This window comes from Loxodonta africana, chromosome 23 (assembly GCF_030014295.1).
Source record: "Loxodonta africana isolate mLoxAfr1 chromosome 23, mLoxAfr1.hap2, whole genome shotgun sequence".
NCBI lineage: Eukaryota > Metazoa > Chordata > Mammalia > Proboscidea > Elephantidae > Loxodonta > Loxodonta africana.
This window is the reverse complement of record NC_087364.1, coordinates 57,407,869-57,430,314: the sequence shown is the minus strand read 5'-3', so window position 1 is coordinate 57,430,314 and position 22,446 is coordinate 57,407,869. Positions and strand designations below refer to the sequence as shown.

General features: G+C 47.3%; 1 protein-coding gene across 1 annotated transcript in view; it reads left to right on the top strand.

The window, feature by feature from the left end:
• Positions 1-20,560, top strand: part of RBP1 (retinol binding protein 1) — a 31,804-nt gene extending 11,244 nt beyond the window's left edge. Inside the window, 2 exon segments of the mRNA XM_010595986.3 lie at positions 18,124-18,225; positions 20,272-20,560. Coding sequence (XP_010594288.2) covers positions 18,124-18,225; positions 20,272-20,325 — 156 coding nt within the window. The 3' untranslated portion in view covers positions 20,326-20,560.
• Positions 20,561-22,446: the final 1,886 nt, after the last annotated feature.

The following is a 22,446-nucleotide window of genomic DNA, read 5'->3' as shown; positions in this document are numbered from 1 at the left end:
ATAAAAATAAGATTGGTGCAAATGTAGGGATGGAGAAGAACCCAGGCTCCAAAAACCTCCTTTGCCAGCCTCACAGTGGAACTGGCCCTGCACACAGAAGATGAAGAGAAAAAACCAATTCCATCTGACAAGGTGCAGCAAGTCAGAAAAATCATCTTACTCTTTGACTCAGAGATACTACTTCTGGGAATATATTCCAGGAAAATCATTCAAAAGAGAGAGGGGAAAAAAACAACCTATGTATTGGTACAAAGGTGTTTGTAGCTATGTGGTCATAATCCTTAACAACCCATAACAGCATAACCACCATCTGAGGGCCTACTACGTGGCAAGCCCTGCCCTAACACTGTATTCTATCTATTTAATGCCTCCCACAGTTGACAGTTCAAATCCACCAGCCGCTCCTTGGAAATTGTGGAGCAGTTCTGCTCTGTCCTGTAGGATTGCTATGAGTCAGAACTGACTTGACAGCAATGGATTTACTTTGGTTTTGGTTTGCAGTCCTAGAGAATAGATGCTACTCTCCCATTTTTCAGATACGGAGCCAAGGGTCCTGCTCAGGTTCATACCGCTGGTTACCCATGGCCCTGGAATTTGACTGGAGATATCTAACTCTTAGGTTTTGCAAGATTTATAGACCAGGCTGCCTCCTGCTGGTGTTCCAAAAAAGCCAAATAACCATAAGTAGCTAGAGTTTTAGCTAGAGAGGCTCTGACTTTTTAATTCAATAAACCACCACACAGCCACCTAAATGATCACTGTGAAGATAAATGAAAAGTTTTTAGGGGCAATCAGTCAACAAGTTCCACAGATGTTGCCTCTTAACATCACTTTCCCCTTTTCTCCATCCCTACTGCTCCCAAAAGGAATCCCTGGGCGGCACAAATGCTTAAGCGCCCGACTGCTCACCAAAAGGTTGGCAGTTTGAACCTACCCAGAGGCTCCTTGGAAGAAAGGCCTGGTGATCTGCTTCTGAAAGATCAGCCCTTGAAAACCGGATGGAGCACAGTTCTACTCTGATACACTTGGGGTAACCGTGAGTTGGAATTGACCTGATGGCAACTGGTTACTGCTCTGAATATCTCTGCCTGGAATAACATTAATAATGATAACAAACATCTCTTGTGCTTGCTAGTTGCCAGTCTCAGCGCTTTCCATGGGTTATCTCATTTAGCTACTGCAGTATCTCCACACTGGTCTCCCTTCTACCGTCTTCAACACTGCTGACCCATCCTTCACACTCTGAACAGGGAATCTTGTCATGCTACTACTCCCCAGCTCAGAGCCCTCACAGACTCCCCAGTGCTGACAGGTAAAGGTCAGATGGCTTGTCCTGGCACTCCTTAGCCCTGTTCCCTACCTCACACCTGTGCTTGGTCCCATCCCGCCATTTGTGGGTTCCATTCTCTTATGGACCTCTCTGCTTATTTCCCTGAACTAAACCTCCTTGCCTCTTCCTCCTGGGAGAATACTTACACATTGGTCAAGACTTAGCCCAGGCTTAAGTGCGCCGTCAACCCTGTCCTGACTCCCCATCCCACCTTGATCCCCTTCTTCACCCCACTGTTCCTCTCTGCAGACAGTGCTTGTGGGGCACCTGTGGCACTTGTCAAGGTGCCTGTAAGGTTCTAGACAGCGGCCCCATACCCTTGTATCTCAAGTGCCTAACACGATGGGCTCCAAAGCACCCATTCAGTGAATATAACTAAAAATAGCAGAACCTCAAATAATGTAAATGGTCACCATCGATTTTATCACTGCAAGATCCCCCTGCCGTTTAATAATAGCTAACGTTTCCTGCATGGTTTAAAATCAGGAGTGCATCAGGGTTGTATCCTTTCACCATACTTATTCCGTCTGTGTGCTGAGCAAATAACCCAAGAAACAGGACTATTTGAGAAGAACGCAACATCAGGATTGTAGGAAGACTCATTAGCAACCTGCGTTAAGCAGATAACAGAACCTTGCTTGCTGAAACTAAAGAAAGAGAACTTGAGGGACTTACCGATGAAGATCAGAGACTATATAGCCTTCAGTAGGGGCTGCAGCTCAACATAACAGAAACGAAAATCCTCACAAGTGGACCAATAAGCAATATCATAATTAACGGAGAAAATACTGAAGTCAAGAATTTCGTTTTGCTTGGATCCGTGGAAGCAGCAATCAAGAAATCAAACAATGAATTGCACTGGGCAAGTCTGCTGCAAACCAAAAACCAAACCCGTTGCCGTCGAGTCGATTCCGACTCCTGACAATCTGCTGCAAAGACCTTTTTAAAGTGTTGAAAAGCAAAGATACCACCTTGAGAACTAAAGAGTCTGACCCAAGCCATGGTATTTCCAATTGCCTCATAAATGCACGCGAAAGCTGACGATGAATAAGGAAGGCTGAAGAAGAGTTGATACACTTGAATTACGGTGTTGGTGAGGAATATTGAGTATACATACCATGGACTGCTGAAGAATGAACAAATCTGTCTCGGAAGAAGTACAGCCAGAGTGCTCCTTAAGAGCAAGGTTGGTGAGACTTTGTCTCAGGTACTTTGGACATGTTATCAGGAGGGACCAGTCCCTGGAGATGGACATCATGCTTGGTAAGGTAGAGGGTCAGTGAAAAAGAGGAAGGTCCTCAACACAGAGGCTTCAGCAATGGGTTCAAACATAGCACTGGTTATAAGGATGGAGCGGTATCAGGCAATGTTTTGTTCTGTTGTACGTGGGGTCACTATGAGTCAGTACCAATTTGACCGAACCTAACAACAACAACGTTTCCTAGGTATTTCCCATGGGCCAGGAATTCTATGCACTTTTTTTAAAACTATTTATTTATTTACTTTCACTTGTAAGCACTTCTCATGCGTTTATTCTTTCATTTGTCACATTTCTATGATTGAAGGTACCAGTGTTTTTCCTATAACTTATATGAAGAAAATGAGATACAAAACAGAGCTATAACTTGTCTGAGGTCATATAGCTAGCTGGTGGAGCATGGATTTGAACCCAGACCATCTGATTCCATATTGTTACCAGGGAGAGATGTAATAGCTGTTATTTTAAGGGGTGAGAGCTCTGGACTCATTTCTCTGTGAGCCTTTTTAAGTCTAACATGGAAGGTATGCCCCGATGAAGGAGTGGTGGTGTGGGAAGAACGGTCAGCTCCAGGGGAGTGAGGTCTGGATGGCATCCCATTCTCCCTGATGATAGAGGCTGCATCCCTGGCTGGGAACTCCAGCTTTAAGGGCTGAAGGCAGCTGTGCCTGGCCCTTCTTTAAGCTCTTTTTTATTTATAGCCCAGCTCTCTCTGAGGCAGGGCCTGGCAGCTGGGCTGAATCATTACCATTTCAGCTCTGCAGCTAGACCGTTGTCTTTGGAATCCCATCTCTGCCACTTACAAATTGGGTGGCCTTAGGAATGTTTTTCCATCTCTCTGCACCTCTACCTGTCTATAAAATGGGGATAATTGTAACGTAGGGAGGATTGGTGGCTCAGTGGTGGAATTCTCACCTTCCATCCAGGAGACCCAGTTTCAATTCCAGGCCAATGTACCTCATGTACAGCCACCGCCTGTCTAGCAGTTGAGGCTGGTGTGTCGTAATGATGCTGAACAGCTTTCAGTGCAGCTTCCAGACTGAGAAGTCCTAGGAAGAAAGGCCTGGAAATCTCCTTCTGAAAAATTAGCCAGTGACAACCCCATGGACCACAATGGTCCGATCCACAACGATTCGTGATGCTAGCTCAGGACCAGTCCGTGTTTCATTGCATCATGCGTGGGGTCGTCATGGGTAGGGGGCTAACTCAACAGCAGCTGACAATAACAACAGCAAAAACCTACTTCCTGGTGAGGCTAGAAGAGCGATGTACAGAAAAGGCCTGCAGTGCCACTGCTCCATAAACACCAGCTCTGATTACTACCCTCGTGCCCCTGTGGACATGACCTCTGGAAGATAACATTCTGGTGGTGGTCACAGGTGTGAAGGGACACCTGGCCATCCAGAGAAAAGCTGGCTGGGCTCAATGAGCAGGAAGGACAGTGCCCCTCCTCACCCACAGAGGACAGGCTGGGCAAGGCCAAAAGCAGAGGGGAGTAGTGCCTCGGGAGTATTTCATGTGTCCTGCACTGAACTAGGTCCTTGGAGCCTCTTGTTTTCATCTCATCCTGCTGGCTGTCTTGTGCGGTAGGGCTTATTAGCCCTGTTTTGCAGATTAGGAAATGGAGGCTCAAAGAGGTGTGTAGATTTCTCAGGGTCACCCAGCTAGAAAGAGGTGGGGATGGATTTGAGCTCAGGTGTATCTCTATCCAAGATCTGTCAATGGGTTCGTACTGAATGCCCACTCAGGCAGGTGAGCTGCTGTCTGGTGGCTGGGCCTGCAGCCTGCCAAGTGTTACTCATCAGCCACAGCCTCCCACACACGATGCTGCTGCGTGGGAACTTATGGTCCAGGTGGGACAGTGGGCAGACTGGGCTCAGAGTCAGGCAGAGGGAGTTTGAATCCCAGCTCATAGTCTTCCTGGCTGTGTGGCCCTGGGCAGGGTGCCTAATCACCCTGAGCCTCCATTTCCTAACTATAAAATGGGGACAATGATACCCAGCTTCCAAAGGTGGCTTGATAGTTACGCAAACAAAGGTGTGGAGAGTTCCTAGCATGTAGTAGGGACCCAAGAAATAAATTCTCAGAGGCTTGGGGCCAATGTATGGCCAATTGCTAGCCTATTTCTGTAAGGCTATTATGCCAGCCATGTTGCCTAGGATATTTTGTCTTGGGGTCGGAGGGGAGCAGTCATTGCCTGAAAAATCGCAAGTCCCCCTAGAGTATTGTCTGCCATTCATTCATTTGCTCATTCATTCATTCATTCACTCATCCTTTCATTCACCCATTCATTCATTCACTCATCCATTCATTCAGCAAATGGTAACGCACATTTTGTCTGCCATGGATTCAGAGCTGGGGGGCAGGAATCCTGGAGCAAAAACAGTTAAGTGCCGCTAACTGAAAGGTTGCAGGTTTGAGTCCACCCACAGGCACCTCAGAAGAGAGGCCTGGCAACTTCTGAAAAATCAGCCATTGAAAACCCTATGGAGCACACTTCTACTCTGGCACACCTGGGGTCACCTTGAGTCAAAATCGACTCCACAGCCACTGGTTTGGTTTGATTTCTTTTAGACCCCGATTAACTCACACTTGGTCAAGACATTCTGACCTGCTCACGCTTCCCAGGTAATGGAGCTACCGCATCTTATCTTCTTGGGGCTGTTTATTGCTATTCGTCTTGAAAGATAAAAAGCAGCACCAGAAGCTCCTATGGAAGGAAGGCCTAGGTCAGAGCCCCTCTGAGCACTCTCTGGCGGGATGCCTCCCCCCTCCCCCAACCCTGGGGGTGGACATGATAACAGGCTGATTCACTGTGCTGGCCTGGGTAGCAGAGCCAGCTCTGCCTGCTACATAAGCAAGCATCTGGAATTTCCATCGCCCAGGTTTGGTGGGCTAGAGCCACTAAGACATGAAGCGAGGAGGAAGAGAGGCTGTGAGCAGTCTCCCCAGTAAATTTGGGGGTTGGAAGTGCAGAAATGGGCACTGTGGGGAGGGTCATGCCGAGAGATCCCAGCCTGGCTAAGCCCACGTAGAAGCCTCGCCTATGCAGTCCCTGCTGGCCCTGATCTCCCTGTGTTTGTCCGTGCTCTTCCCTCTGTCTGGGGTTCCGTGTTCCTTTCTCTGCTTCTCCTCAGCCTAATCCCTGCGGTGTTTTCTGGCTCCAGTTCCAGACTTACCTAATCCAGGACACCTTCCCTGATGGTCCTCTGCCCCCATCTCTCCTTTGCGTAACCTCCAGCGCTCACACCTACCCAGCACTTTCCAGTCTGCTGGGATTCTTTATCTGCTTCTCTTCTCCCATAGTCTGTGAGCGCTGGAGAGCTGGGGCCTCTCCTTGCTCCATTTCCAGCACCCCAAGGCTAACGTGTAGGAAGAAGTGTAGAACCCTTGATTCCTGACCCCTTGCACAGAATCATGCTGCAAACTCCTCCCCCCAGATCCTACGGGCCATTCAAGGGTCAGCTTAGATCAGGGAACTAAAGCGCACTGTGTCCCAGAGCACAGGCTCCAGACTCAAATTTCCTCTCACTCCTTCATAGCTGGTGACCTTAAGGCCTCAGTTGCCACAACTGTAAAATGGCGAGACAAGTACCCGATCCAGGAGGTTGTAAGCATTCAACTTGATTTGTTTACTACTCTGCCTGGCACATAACAAGTACTCGGAAAGAGTTGTCATGGTGATGGTGGTGACACGCTAATGACAGCGATACTACTACTTCCACTGGGAAGCCTTGCCTAACCTCCCTAGACTGGGTTGGGTGTCCATCGCTCACCCTGGCACAGATCACAGTGGGCGTCATTGCCACTGTACACGTCTCTGCCCTCCAGACTGAGCAGCTCCATAGCAGAGCCTGGGTCCAGCTGTCGGGCGTGCTCAGAGCTGGGCCCCAGCTGAGCACTCAGAATACGTGTGGAAAGAATGAATCCAGGTCCTCAGGGGCCATGTGACATTCTCCAGCCCCCACTTCCCAACCCTTCATCTAAAACCTTGGCCTTCATGGAGCCTTGAGTTGTCTGATGGTTTCTTGTTTTCAAATTGATCTTGGGCACTTTCTGGCAAGTTTAAAGAGTAAAAAAATAAGACATTGAGATGATTAGTCTTACATTTTATCGTTTTGTTTGTCCTAAGAATTGTGTTATCAGTTGCTGTTGGCTTCTTTATGGCACTGGAATTGCACTCTTTTGTGCCCACAGAGGCCTTCTTGTGGCTTCTTGGTTCGTAGCATTTGTTTTTAACAGCTTTTATGTCTCTAATTACTCATTTGTATTTTAAGGCCTTATTAATTTAGTTTTAATCAGCTTTTAGGGTGAAATTGGCTTTCCCCCCAAAAGTGCTGATTTTAGATCATCGCCAGCGCACTAGGGATGTAGCAGAAGAAGAGAGAGCCAACGCTGGCTGTGCACTCAGCCCAGCCCCACGGGCAGCTCGTGGACTTTGCAGCCAGACAGGAAGGACTGGGTTCAAGTCATGGCTGTGCCCCTGACCCCCTGGGTGACGTGGGCTGGTTACTTAGTATGAGGCTAAGTTTTTTCCGCTCTGAAGCTTGAAGGTTAAGTGAAGCATTATGGAAAGCTCCTGGCACTTTGCAGGTTCTCTATTACCTTCTCCTGCCCTCTGCCTCCGATTTAACACAAGAATTAGAGGCTGAGAACCCTTCTCTTTGCCCCAGGAGCGTACAGAGCCTCAAAGTGAGGGAAAAAAACAGTTGCCCTTGAATTGGTGCTGATTCATGGTAACGCCTTGTGTGTCAGAGTAGAACTGTGCTCCACAGGGCTTTTAACGGTTGTGACCTTTCAGAAGTAGATCGATCACCATGACTATCTTCCAAGGAACCTCTGGGTAGACTTGAACCTCCAACCTTTTATTCAGCAGTTGAGTGCGTTAACTGTTTGCATCACCCAGAGAGAAGCAAACTCTAGGAAGAAAGGCCATTTTGCACCTTTAGTGATTCCTGTTATGTATAGAAAGTGCCTAGTCACTGACTGATTTTTAAATGTTTCCCCAGAATTAAAGAGCGTGGGCTTTGGGGTCAGACTTGGGTCAGTCCTGGCTCTGGCCTTTGCAAACAGAATCCTCATGGGCAAGACACGTCACCTCCTAAAACCTTGGTCTGGAACCATAGAGATGGACAAGATTCAGTCCCTGCACTTGGGGGATAGGTCATAGCAGAGGCGGATGAGTGAGAGGGTCTGAGGGTGACCGATCATCCCTCTGCTGTTTGGGTGGTTTGGGCATGTGGGAGCCTTAATGAGTGTCACAAACTTCTCGGCAGCCAAGATGAGTCCTGCCATTCATGGATCAAACCAGGTCACTGCCAAGAGATATTTCCATTTAGTGGGAAGTGTCTGTCACTCCCAATACTAGTCACCAGAAAGGGCAAGTGGGCCTGGTGGCATCCTTGGGACATGCTCACTCGGGCTGCCTGCAGGAGTCAGGTTTTCTGTGTCACTGGTCCCCTTGCAGCAGTGGTGGGCTGGGTTTCTAAGTGGTCAGGGGAGCTGGATAATGGCTTTTAAGTGACAGCCCCTTGTCATAGTGGTGCAAAGATGTCTGCATTCATCTGTTGATGCATGTCTCTCTGGGAAAGCTGCTGACAAAGCCAAAGTGTTGGGAGTTATTCTTAGTTTTTAACAGAAAAGTCTGAGCAGCTTCCTTGTACACCCAGCTGCCCTAGGCTCCAGCCCATTTGCAGATGTCCAGAGGGTCTGTGGGGTCAGTGATGCATAGGATTTCATTGGCTCAGTCCAAATGATTCGATCATGGGGATGGTGCAGCACCAGGCAACGTTTTGTTCTGTGCGCATGGGATTGCCATGAGACTTTAACCTTACAGCCGCTAACAACAACATGGTGTGAGTATTCCTGATGTGGAGATGAATTGAAGGCGGCCATACCTGTCCCTTGTCCTTGGATTTACCTGGGCTTCATTTTCAAGGAAAACCTGGTGGAGTACTGGTTAAGTGGAATGGCTGTTAACTAAAAGGTCAGCAGTTCGAATCCACCAGCACTCCTTGGAAACTCTATGGGACAGTTCTACTCTGTCCTATAGGGTCGCTATGAGTCAGAATCGACTCGACGGCACTGGGTGGGTTCATTTCCAAGGTGGGTGTCCCAGAGCCCATGGTGGAGGGTGGGGGCACTTAACAAGTACTCAATACATGTTGTTATGGTGATGATGGTAACAGTGCTAATGACAAGGAAGCCTTGTCTAACCCCGCCACCCCCAGACGGGGTTGGGTGCCCATCACCCATCCTGGCACAGATCACAGGGAGTGTCATTGTCACTATAGATGTCTCTGTCTTCCCTCCAGACTGAGCAGCTCCATGGCAGAGCCTGGGTCCAGCCTTAAGGCCATGCTCAGTGCTGGGCCCCAGCTGAGCACTCAGAATATGTATGGAATGAATGAATCAGGGACCATATGACCTTCTCCAGCCCCCCTTGGTTTGTACCCATTTCCACTCCCACTCCCCACAGGCATATATCTGCCTTTCTTGTTGACTTGAAAAACAGCGGAAACATGCTATTGCCTGAAATTCCCCCATTCCAAAAACCAAACTCATTGCTGTCGAGTCTATTCTGACTCATAGCAACCTTATAGGACAGAGTAGAACCACCCCATTGGGTTTCCAAGGAGTGGCTTCTGGATTCAAACTACTGCCCTTTTAGTTAGCAGCCAAGCTCTTAACCACTGCGCCGTTAGGGCTCCATTCCCCCATTAGACCTTTATTAATTGGATTAAGCAATGGAGAGTGTCTGAGCAAGGAAAGTGGAGTCAACAATCTCTTAAAAACTGTCTTACATGAAAGGGACTGGGCAGCGGCGGGGGGAGAGAGATGCTGATGAAGAATGAGCTAATTAAATCAGGTGGACACTGGAGAGTGTGTTGGCAACTCTTGACTGGAGGGGGGATGGGAAGATAGAGAGAGAGGGAAGACGGCAAAAATGGCACGAAACGAGAGACTGAAAGGGCTGACTCAATAGGGGGAGAGCAAGTGGGAGATGGGAGTAAGATGTATGTAAACTTACATGTGACAGACTGATTGGAATTGTAAATGTTCACTTGAAGCTTAATAAAAGTTAATTAAAAAAAAAAAAAACTCTCTTAGATCCAGCATCAAATAAGGCAAAATCCTTGTTCCAGACCATCCACTGCTCCTGGTCTAGCAAAGGTGGCTGGCTTCTGACGCAGAGAGAGGTCATGGAATGAGTTCTCGGGTTCTCGGGAAGGTTGTATCAGAAGTTACATTTTGTGTCACAAGAAAGCCAGTTGCCATTGTTCATTACCCATCCCTCTTCCAACATTACTTATTTCCTTATTTACTCTCTTCTGTAAAAAAAAAAAAAAATTTTTTTTTTGTTTTGTTTTGTTTACAAGTGATTGCCCCCTCCCAGACTCCCCACCCTCCTTTTCTCTTCTTTGGACAAATCCGACCCCTCTGGAAAATGGCTAGGTCATTCCCACAGGATACTGTACCCGTACCTGTTGCCGTTGAGTCAATTCTGACTCACAGTGACCCACAGGATAAAAAGCTTAAAAAAAAAAAACCCATCCCATCAAAAGTGAGCATGGGGTAGTGAAGTAGGAGAACTGAATTACGTTCCCGGAGTTATCACAGCTCTCACTGGGGAGTCTCCAAATGGATCTTTGGCTTAAACAAAAACTAATTAAACTTTCAGGGCAGCAGGAATCACAGTGCTCCTGGGCGCCTAGCTCTGCAGGCAGACCCTGCGAGGTCTCCTCTGGGATCCAAGTCTCCTGGAAGGGAAGGAGCTTCCGAAAAACCTACCCTTCGTCAATAGCATGTCCACCACTGCCCCATGAAGATCCAACTCCTAAAAAAAAAAAATCAGTTATTGTTTGAGTTCAGCAAGCAAAACAAACAAAGAAAAAGAAACCCCAAACCAAACCAATTGCCACTGAGTTGATTCTGACCCATGGTGACCCCATATATACAGAATAGAACTGTGCTCCATAGGATTTCCAAGGCTGTGACCTTTCGGATGAAACCCTGGTAGCATAGTGGTTAAGTGCTACGGCTGCTAACCAAGAAGTCGGCAGTTCGAATCTGCCAGGTGCTCCTTGGAAACGCTATTGGGCAGTTCTACTCTGTCCTATAGGGCTGCTATGAGTCGGAATCGACTCGACGGCAGTGGGTTTGGGTGGGACCTTTTGGAAGCCGATCACCAGGTCTGTCTTCCAAGGCCCCTCAGGGTGGGTTCGAACCACCAACTTTCAATTAGTAGTCAAGTGCTGAGCTGTTTGTGCCATTCAGGGACTCCAGTCAATAAGCAAACGCCATCCAAATTCAAGCTCAGGGCTGAGCACCAGGATGGTAATCATGGTTATCATTATCTAGTGCTTCCTATGTGCCAGCCCTATGCATTTTACATATAGTTTCTCTAATTCTCAGAACAACCTGGTATAGTAGGTGTTTCAGTTATCTATTGCCATGTAATAAACCAGCCCAAAACTTAACAGCTTAAAACAGCAATCATTTATTCTCAGGATTCTGTGGGTAAAATGGGAAGTTCTTTGGCTCCGTGTGGCTGCAAGCTCAGTTGTGGTGCCTTACTTCTAGTGGCTTCTCTTTGTCTCATTCACCTGGGGGTCTCCATGTGGCCTTTCTCTCCAGGAGAATAGCCTGGGCTTCCTTAAAGCATGGCAGCTGGGTTCCAAGAGGACAAGCCCCAGCTGTACAAATGCATAAGATGACAGCTCTGCTTGCATCATGCTTGCTAATGTCCCATTGGTCAAAGCAAGTGGAATGGCCAGACCCAGAGTCAGTGTGGGAGGGAACTTCACAAGGGCATGAATTCCAGGAGTTGTGATTCACTGGGGGCCCCATATGGAACTGTCTGCCCCAGTAGGAATCATTTAGCCCTCTTTCGCACTTGAGGGCACTGAGGCTCAAAAAGGTTAACCTGGTTCCTCAAAGACATTCCAAATGGCCGGGGATGTGGGACCAGGGTCTGATTCCCAAGAACAAGTTCTTTGTTAATAGTTCTGAGTCAGCCAGCCTGCTCTAAAGAGGGAGTGGGAAGGGATAAAGAACCAGGAACCCAGTTTAAATGGCTACTGAGCTTCCAGGTCTCTTTGACCAAGAGGACAGCCTGGCAGATTCCCAGGCACACCTGTGGTGCCCTCCCCGATGGTTCTATCCAGTGGATTACAGCCAGGGGGCTGTGTGAGGGCGCAGGCAGCATTGCGAGGCATTGAAAACATTCTCCAGGCCAGAGTCTGAGTTTTGCAGGCTGGCATTGTGAACCTGTCTACCCCTCAGCCTTGTTCCTCCCTATCCTTAACTCCAGTAGAGGCTTGTACATAACTGGCTTGCTTGTCATTTCTCCTTCACCACCCAACAGTCTGCCTGGAATGTCCTCCCACTTTGTAACTAGTTTGTTTCCTTTGAGAATTAGGACCTTCCTCTGGGCACCCCAGGCCCTGTGCTTCCCCTGATCACAGCATCCACCACACTGGACCGTCACAGCCTGTGCATTCTGTCTGCCCTCTGCAGAGGTCTCTTTAGGGGCAGGGGCCTTTAAGACCCATCTCTGGCTCCCAGCTCCCAATCCCAGCCATGGCTGGACTGCACTGAAGGGTGTTCTTCTGCTCAGAGTCGCGACACAATGTCTATGTTTCTGCAGCCCAAAGACTTTAGTTTAGCATCCGCACCTTTAGCACCTGTGGGGTGCCCACCCTGGGCTGGGAAACACAGGGGTACTGAGACATGCAAGGCCAACGTTCTAGCCCCAGTTCTTTCCCTCTTAGCTGCGTGACACTGACCAAGTCACTTACCTTCTCTGAGCTTGTTAGCCTATCTACATCCAATACAGAAAAGGCTAGTCTCTGCTCTGTCCAGCTCAACCAGGATCAGAATCAATAGGAGCTTGGGGTTGAGAAAGTGCTTCTTTGGAAACCAATGCATATTCATGTGTTAGGAACCCTGCTCTTTGAAAGGCCTGAGTTTTAGGACTCCAGAAAAGAGTTCTTGACACTCGAGTAGTCTTCCCCTCGCTGTATCTCTCGATCTATGATAATGCCTGAAATTCTGCCATTCATCATTCTTTGGGACTAAGGTGTTACATTGTTTATACCCAATAAACAAACAAAAAAAAAAAACCCGTTGCCATCAAATCGATTCCAACTCACAGCAACCCTACAAGACAGAGTAGAACTGCCCCAGAGAGTTGCCAAGGAGCACCTGGTAGATTCGAACTGTCGATCTTTTGGTTAGCAGCCATAGCACTTAACCACTATGCTACCAGGGTTTCCTTATACCCGATGGCCCCTGTTAAAAGGTGCCAAATGATCTGGAAAGGGTACTATCACTTGCATGGTCACTCTCCAACCCTAGTATTGGAATGTAAACAAGCGTGAGCTTTACAAAGAGCAATCTGACAGTACTACTTATCAACAGCCTTTAAAATATGCAGTCTTTGACGTAGCAATTTCTTTTCTGGAAATTTATTCTAAGGAAACAATGTATTCAAAATCCTGTCTATATGGAAGCCTTATTTATAGTAGCACAGAGTTATAAACAATCTAAATGTCCAAGAGTAGATAACTATATGTACAAAGCAATATACTATGTATGTACAAAGCAATACTACCAGGGCTGGCTTCATGGGCTGCGACTTGTAAGGGCCCTGTGCTCACAAGGATCCCTCACTTGATTTAACACTCTGCTCTTGCCACCTTGAAATTCTTAATACTTTTTTAACAAGGGGCCCCTCATTTTCATTTTTCACTGGGCCTCACAAATTAAGTAGCCATTTCCGAAATACTTAATGCTTATGGAGAATATATGCTGGAGTGGGAAATTGTAATAAGTAAACATGTTTTCAACAACGTAAACAGCAATGTACACGTGGATCCCACCAGATAGAATACACAGGAACTGAACCAACACATCTGTGGAAAAAGATGATGGAGAAGCTCAATATCATCGGTCAGAACAAGGCTAGGGACCAACTGCAAAACAGACCATCAATTGCTCATATGCAAGTTCAAGTTGAGGCTGGAAAAGAAACAAGTCCACGAGAACCAAAGTACAACCTTGAATATATCCTACTTGAATTTAGAGAACATCTCAAGAATAGATTGTGACTCATTGAACACTAATGACCTAAGACAAGATGAGTTGTGGGATGATATCAAGGACATCATACATGAAGAAAGTAAAAGGTCATGAAAAAGACAAGAAAGAAAGAAAAGACCAAAACGAAGCTTGCTTTTGAACATAGAGTACCTATAGCAAATGGAAGAAATGAGGACGTAAAAAAGCCGAACAGAAGATCTCAAAGGGCTTCTCCGGAAGACAAAGTAAAGTATTGTAACGACATGTGCAAAGACCTGGAGTTAGAAAACCAAAAGGGAAGAACACACTTAGCATTTCTCAAGTTGAAAGAACTGAAGAAAAAATTCAACCCTCAAGTTGCAATATTGAAAGATTCTATGGGCAAAATATTGAACGACACAGGAAGCATCAAAAGTAGATGGAAAGAATACACAGAGTTACTGTACCAAAAAGAATTGGTCAGTGTTCAACCATTTCAGAGGTAAAATATGATTAAGAGCCGATGGTATTGAAGGAAGAAGTCCAAGCTGCACTGAAGGCATTGGCAAAAAACAAGGCTCCAGGAATTGATGGAATACCAATTGAGATGTTTCAACAAACGGATGCAGCACTGGAGCTACTCACTCATCTATGCCAAGAAATTTGGAAGACAGCTACCTGGCCAGCCAACTGGAAGAGATCCGTATTTGTGCCCATTTTAAAGAAAGATGGTCCAACAGAATGCAGAAATTATTGAACAATATCATTAATATCACACACATGTAAAATTTTACTGAAGATAATTCAAAAACCATTCTAGCAGTACCTCAATGGGGAACTGCCAGAAATTCAGGCCAGATTCAGAAGAGCATGTGGAACAAGGGATATCATTGCTGATGTCAGATGTATCCTGACTAAAAGTAGAGAATACTAGAAAGATGTTTACCTCTGTTTTATTGACTGTGAAAAAGCATTCAGCTGTGTGGATCATAAGAAATTATGGATCACATTGCAAAGAATGGGAATTCCAGAACACCTAACTGTGCTCGTGCAGAACCAAGAGGCAGCTTAGCTGTTCAAATAGAACAAGGGGATACTGTGTGATTTAAAGTCAGAAAAGGTGTGCATCAGGGTTATATCCTTTCTCCATACCTATTCAATCTATGCTGAGCAAATCATTCAAGAAGCTGTACTATATGAAAAAGAACACAGCATTAGGATTGGAGGAAGACTCATTAATAAACTGCAATATGCAGATGACACAACCTTGTTTGCTGAAAGTGAAAAGGACTTGAAGTACTTACTGCTGAAGATCAAAGACTGCAGCCTTCAGTATGGATTACACCTCAACATAAAACAAAAATCCTCACAACTGGATCAATAGGCAACATCAGGATAAATGAAAAAAAGATTGATACTGTAAAGGATTTTGTTTTACTTGGATCCACAATCAACGCCCATGGAAGCAGCAGTCAGGAAATCAAACGATGCATTGCAATGGGCAAATCTGTTGCAAAAGACCTCTTTAAAGTGTTACAAAGCGAAGATGTTACTTTGAGGACTAAGGTGTGCCTGACCCAAGCCATGGTATTTTCAATTGTCACATACACATTCGAAGGCTGGACAATGAATAAGGAAGACCAGAGAAGAATTGATGCCTTTGAATTATGGTATTGGAGAAGAATATTTAACATACCATGGACTGCCAGAAGAATGAATAAATCTGTCTTAGAAGTATAGCCAGGAAGCTCCTTAGAAGTGATGATGGCAAAAAAAAAAAAAAACAGTGATGATGACAAGACTTCTTCTCACGTACTTTGGACATGTTATCAGGAGGGACCAGTTCCTGGAGAAGGACATCATCCTCGGTAAAGTAGACGGTCAGCAGAAAGCAGGAAGAACCTCAATGAGGTGGATTGAGACAGTGGCTTCAACAATGGGCTCAAACATAGCAACGATTGTGAGGATGGCGCAGGACTGGGAAGTGTTTTGTTCTGTTGTTCAGAAGGTCACTACGAGTTGATATCAAGTTAAGGGCACCTAAAAACATGAAGAAATTAGGATACAAAATCATAAATGATCAAATCCTAATTTTATTAAAAAAAGAAATGAAATCCTAATTTCGTTTAAAAAAAAGAAAGATTAATAAAAAAGACTGGACAGAAATATACCAAACTGTTGGAGTAATTATCTCTGAGATTACAGGTATTATATTTATTTTTCTTCTTTGAACTTTTTTTGTATTTTCCAATGCAGAAGGTGTGAGTATGCTCGCTAATTCTAATATTTCCAGTAGAGGCAGAGTGTATAGATCATAACTGAGAACCAGCGATTCCCTCTTGTGCCTCTGATTAATTCAGAAGCTCTTAGTATAAAGAGCAGACTTCTGGATGAGCACACGAAGAGGTCAGTTGATAAGTAAACTAAATTGTCTTACGACCTCCTCGAAGTCCAGGACTGCCTGATTTCTCAGTCCCCACTTCCCTTCTCAGGCCTGGCATGGTCAATGTGGCCTCTGGTTGTTAGTGGTCTTTCCCCATGACATGTCTCTTCAGACATTGACCAAGTTGGGTTCTGACCTGGAGTCTCTTTGGCTTGGGGTTGGACGTCTGCGCCGGGGAAGTCTCTGGACCAGCAAGAGGAGCCATCAGCCCATGCTCCACGTCCTCCTATGTCCCATCTCCCTCTGGGAACAGGCTCAGGAGCAGAGGTCAGAGTTCCTCCTGTGGAAGCTGTGGGGGTACACTGGCCCCATTTGCCTCCATCGTGCGGATCGTTGCTGACATCCTCTGGACAGCAGAGGGCAGTAGTGATCAGCAAGCCAGAAAGGAAGTGGGGGAAGGAAGGTGTTACCCTATAGGAAGTGGCGCTACTCACTCCACACCCATTTCCCAGGTTTCTCCTCTGCCAAATCCTTATCAGGCTGTGGCTGACTGTCTTGAATCTCAGCTGAACCTGGCAGGGAACACAAGAATCCTAGAACCTTAGTTCTCTAAAGCCAAGACCTCTGAGTTAATAGTACCCACCCCCTTATGTGACAGTTGGGAACACTGGGCCCAGAGAAGGGATGGATTTGGTCAGAGCCACACAGTGAGCAAGACACAGACCGAGTTCTGGCCCCTTCAGTCACTCTTCTGTGGTGCTGCTCCATACAGAAAGGCCATTCAAAAGGAGGTAGGCAGCTGTGAATATGAGAGATGCCCATCGCACCTTCTGTGTCCCCAGCGCTGGGGACACAGGAAAAAGAGAGGCCCCAGTCTAGACAATGAGCTCATGGCCACACTAGGGAGGCAGGACTCTCTTGCTCTAAATTCCAGCACTCTTGAGTCTTGTGTTCCTGGGTGGGCCCTTGCCACTCCAACAAGTCTGTGAAATCTCCTCCCACAGTCATGGCTGGCCCTCTCTTCCCCCTGTCTGTCTCCCCTCAGCATGTCCAGTGCCTGGCAGGCCACACAGTGCCCAGGGGAGCTGTGAGGGCACAAAGGTGGGCAGCAGGACCTTCCTCCTCTCTCCCCTGTGGCTCCTGGTGCCTGCCTGATGAGCTTCCCGAGAGTGCCTGTGATGTCACATCTCTGTGCCTTCATCAGTGGTCCCCAGTGGACCCCTCTCCCCCAGCACCTCCTTGCTCCATTCTCCGTCAGACCTCTGCCTGGTGCCCTCTCCTCCCCAAGCTTCCACTTCCCTTGATGCCCCTCTGGGCTCCCACAGCCTCTGGTCTGTAGCTCTGGCGACACCGGGCACATAAGCAATGTGGTACACTGAGAAGGGGACTTTGGCACCTCACGGATCTGTGCTCACATCTGGCACTTCCATTGCCCACTTGGGTGACCTTGGCAAGACCCTTGACTTGATCTGTAAAATGGAAATCCCAGTCTATGCTCCAGATGAAAAGTCACGAGGACTTAGAGACAACACAGAGAGGGCCCGGCGGTGCAGGCAGGCAGCTAGTGTCTGCCATTGGTGCCTAAGGTCATTCTCCCCAGAAGATGATGAGTTCTTTGAAGGCAGGGGCCGGGTCTTTCTGGTGTCCCAGGACCTAGCAAGGGTTGAAACAGTGATTGGATGATTGAAATGTCTAGGGACAGGCAGGGTACTCTGTGAAGCCTGTCCTTCACCAGCAACAGGCAGGAAAGCAGCCCCACCCCGCCCACACCTGATCTGCTCTCAGCCTCAGGAGCCCCACCTCACCTCTCATCCGCATTCTCAGCCTTGGCACTGACAGCTCTGCCCCAGTGACTTTTTCCCTGCCAATTACTCATTTAAATGAAATTTATGAAGGTTTCCATAAATTTTAAAACTGATTTGCACACTGTAATTAGAGCAGGGGACAGGTAAGGAGTGTTGGGGTACAAATCTATAATGAATTGACGTGAGAACGTCCTGGATTATCAAGGTTGGAGCCTGCCCCCACCCCCCCGCCCCGGCTCCAGGGACTGCCTGCTCAGGGATGACAACTGTGCTTCTTGCTTGGCAGACCACAGTGAGCTGGGATGGAGACAAGCTCGAGTGTGTACAGAAGGGCGAGAAAGAGGGACGTGGCTGGACCCAATGGATCGAGGGTGACGAGCTGCACCTGGTAGGTTCCTGGGCTGGGTGAGCTGGGCCAGGCTCACCACAGAGGTCTGCATGGGCCTTGTAAGAATGCACTGTGGCTGGACCCTGGTTTCTCTCTGAAGCTTCCCTTTCAAGGGCCTGGAGAAGTTACTCAGGTAGCGTTATGATTAATGTATTTTCAAGGTCTAGGGGTTGTCCGGTCAGAGGGAGGAGGTGAGGGGTACATTCATTAAGTGTGAGGTACTGAGCTGGGCCCTTTTGCATTCCTCACTCTTCCAATTTTCTCAGCCACCCTATGGACCAGGTACTGTTATTTTTTATGTTTGGAGATGAGGGCATGGAGGCTCTGGAAGGTTAAATTAAACATACAGGTTGCACATTAGAAAGTGGCAGAACCAGAATGTGCTCCCAAATGGTGTATATTTTCACCCTGCCAACTTGTGGCAGACCAGAGCCAATACGAATTCTCTTAGCTTCTGTAAGACATGATCGCAGCCTAGATTACGGGGAGAAGTCTTCCTCAGTTGGGGGGTGGGCCCCACTCATCCTGTCCTCCAGCCTGGGGCCTCAGGTCAAAACCACTTCCACTCTGTCCACTGGGGAAAAAATGCACAGATCCATAGTAAAGGAAATCCCAAAAACCTATTGCCATCAAGCCAGTTCAGACTCATGGCGGCCCCATGTGGTACAGAGTAGATCTGAGCTCCGTAGTGTTTCCTTGGTAATTTTTACAGAAACAGATCACCAGGCCTATATTCTGTGGTGCCACTGAGGAGGTTCAAACTGCCAACCTTTAGTTTAGTAGCCAAGCACAAACAGTTTGCACCACCCAGGGACCTAGTGGAGCCCCATGTTTTCTGGATATAGCACATGTCCTCTAAAGGGAGAGCCCTCATTGCCCCATCCACCCCCTTGGACCTACCAAATGTCTTCATTCTGTGGTAGGACCTTGATCCAGATGATCTGGGTCCTAGCTCCAACTCACTGGTTGCCCTCAAGCAGGTCCCTTCCTCCGTTGTCCCCAACTACAAAATGGCTTCCTACCACGCAGGAGTTCTGTGAAGACCAAGGTCCGTGAGAGCTTTGAGAATGTGAGTGCTGAGGAGGGGCAAGAGGCCTTTATTTTCAGAGGCTGCTTAGCTGAGGGGGCTGAGCGTGAGCTTGTCCCTCCCTGGGCCTCTTTTTCCTCAACTCAGAGCAAAGAGGGTAGACGAAATGACCATTGGCCCTTTCAGCTCAATAGCTCTGTGAGTCTATAGGTCAGAGGTTTTAAACTGGGGACCACAGAGGCCTGTTTTATTTGGCCCTCACAAGACTTCGAACTTTTCAGTCAACAACTTAAAAATTGGAGATGTCACATAATTACCCATATTTCCAGCTTCCTTCAGAAAAAAACTTGGAAAATGTGGCAACCCTGTGCTGTCATTCCTTGAAAATAGTCTGCAGGGGCCGAGTAGGGGCTGCCCTTGTGGGCAGAGCATGGGCTTTCTTGGCTGCATTTTAGAGCCACCTGGGAGGCTTTTAAAAATACCAATTCCCATGCTCCACTCTTTTCTACTCCCTGAGATACTGGTTTAACTGGTCTAGAGTGGTTCCAGGAGCTCTTCGAACTCCCCAAGTGACTCTAAGGTATAACTGAAGCTCAGAACCACTCTACTAGTTTGCAACCCCTGGTCTGTGGTAACTATTTGAGCTCCTTTGTGGGTTAAACCATGAGTCTGGGCCTGATTTCTTCCATGCTGGGCGTGGCTGGGCGCAGTCTCTCTCCTGGGCTCTGGCCTGAGGTTCTTAGAGTCTTTTTACCCCTTGGGAAGGGGACATCAGGAGTCCTACTGGTCAGCTCTGAGCCACATCCATTCCCCAGCCAGCTCCACATATTTTGTGCAGCAGAATTGGATCTCCACTGCTCAAGTTCAACCTACTTTCCAAGGCATTGGTTAGTTTGCTCCAACTATTGGGAGAAGTTAGCAGCCATTGAGGATTTTCAGAGTTCCTGCCCTTGACGCACCGAACCCCAGGTGTGAGCTTGTTCTGGCCATTGACTGACATGCCTCTGCTTGTGTTTCAGGAGATGAGAGTGCAGGGTGTGGTCTGCAAGCAGGTGTTCAAGAAGGTGCAGTGAAGCCCAGCGGACGGCCAGGCCGTGCCCTCCAGGAAGGAGTGACGTGAAGCACGGGGCCAGGATCCCCTTCTTTGCACAGCATGGAGCAAAAATGCCCAGCCCCTTGCCAACCAGGCATCTGTTAGCAGAGTGTCTCTTGACTTTGTCTCTCTTCCTTCTCTTAAAACGAAGCCAACCCAATAAAAGCGATCTCTGCTGTTGATGTCTGTTTTGGAAAAGCTTCAAATCCCCACTGTGCTCACTTCTCTGGACTTCTGAGGCTGGCTTCTCTGATACCACCCCTGGGCAGAAGAGAGGGATTCAGCCAGCCCCCTGCAGATTGAGTCCAGACCTTATACTGTGCATGTCTTTCCCCAGAAGCACAGCCTTGGGTACCAGGTGTGCGTGTGGCGTGACAGTCAGTCATCTGTGTATTAAGTACAACTGTGGGTCCAGCCACAGCCAAAGCATACCAGGAAAAGAAGCCCTCCACCCCTGGAACTCAGAGCCTACTTAAGGAGATCCAGTCAACAGAGAACAGGTTAACAATTGCACCATACACATAGGAGATACTCCAGAAACTGTTTGGGAATGAAATGGAACTGGACAGAATTTTAAGCCCCAAGCTAGAACGAGATGAACCTTAATCAAAGACGATTACCTATCAGATTTGATTTCAGAGACGTCTTAAGTACATCCCTTCCCCACCCCACAACCACCACCTGCCCATTTAAGGACTGATGAAAATCCTTCCTTTTTCCCGTTATAGATGAGGCTTAACTTGAAATTCTCCCTAAAAGACAGTTCTTTCTTGGTTCCAACCCCTGCTGAGAATTTGCATTTCTACCCCAGATATAATGAATCAGAATCTACATTTTAACAAGATCCCCAGGTGATTCTTATTTATAACTTCCTGGGAACTCGTTAGAAATGCAAATTTCCAGCGGGAGTGGGAACCGGAATGAACTGGTTCAAAGCTCTGGTACTGACAAAGGGTGGAGGTGGCCCATTTACCAGCTCAAAAAACAAACCCACTGCCATGGAGTCAATTCTAACTCATAGCAACCCTATAGGACAGAGTAGAACTACCCCATAAGGTTTCTAAGGAGTGCTTGGTGAATTCAAGCTGCTGACCTTTTGTTTATCAGCCGTAGCTCTTAATCACTGTGCCACCAGGTTTTCCTTTACCAGCTCACCTGGCAACAATGCCATAGGCTAGCCAACTTGAAAGTACAAAATTCTTAACATTTTTTTTAACTGGGTTGTTGTTGTTAGGTGCCGTCTAGTCGGTTCCGACTCATAGCCACCCTATGCACAACAGAACGAAACACTGCCCAGGCCCGTGCCATCCTCACAATCATTGTTATGCTTGAGCCCATTGTTGCAGCCACTGTGTCAATCCACCTCGTTGAGGGTCTTCCTCTTTTCCGCTGACCCTGTACTCTGCCAAGCATGATGTCCTTCTCCAGGGACTGATCCCTCCTGACAACATGTCCAAAGTATGTAAGACGCAGTCTCGCCATCCTTGCCTCTAAGGAGCATTCTGGCGGCACTTCTTCCAAGACAGATTTGTTCGTTCTTTTGGCAGTCCGTGGTATATTCAATATTCTTCGCCAACACCACAATTCAAAGGCGTCAACTCTTCTTCGGTCTTCCTTATTCAATGTCCAGCTTTCACATGCATACGAGGTGATTGAGAATACCATGGCTTGGGTCAGGCACACCTTAGTCTTCAGGGTGACATCTTTGCTCTTCAACACTTTGAAGAGGTCCTTTGCAGCAGATTTGCAAGTGCAACGCATCTTTTGATTTCTTGACTGCCGCTTCCATGGCTGTTGATTGTGGATCCAAGTAAAATGAAATCCTTGACAACTTCAGCCTTTTCTCCATTTATCATGACGTTGCTCATTGGTCCAGTTGTGAGGATTTTTGTTTTCTTTATGTTGAGGTGTAATCCATACTGAAGGCTGTGGTCTTTGATCTTCTTTAGTAAGTACTTCAAGTCCTCTTTACTTTCAGGAAGCAAGGTTGTGTCATCTGCATAACGCAGGTTGTTAATGAGTCTTCCTCCAACCCTGATGCCCCGTTCTTCTTCATATTGTCCAGCTTCTCGTATTATTTGTTTGGCATACAGATTAAATA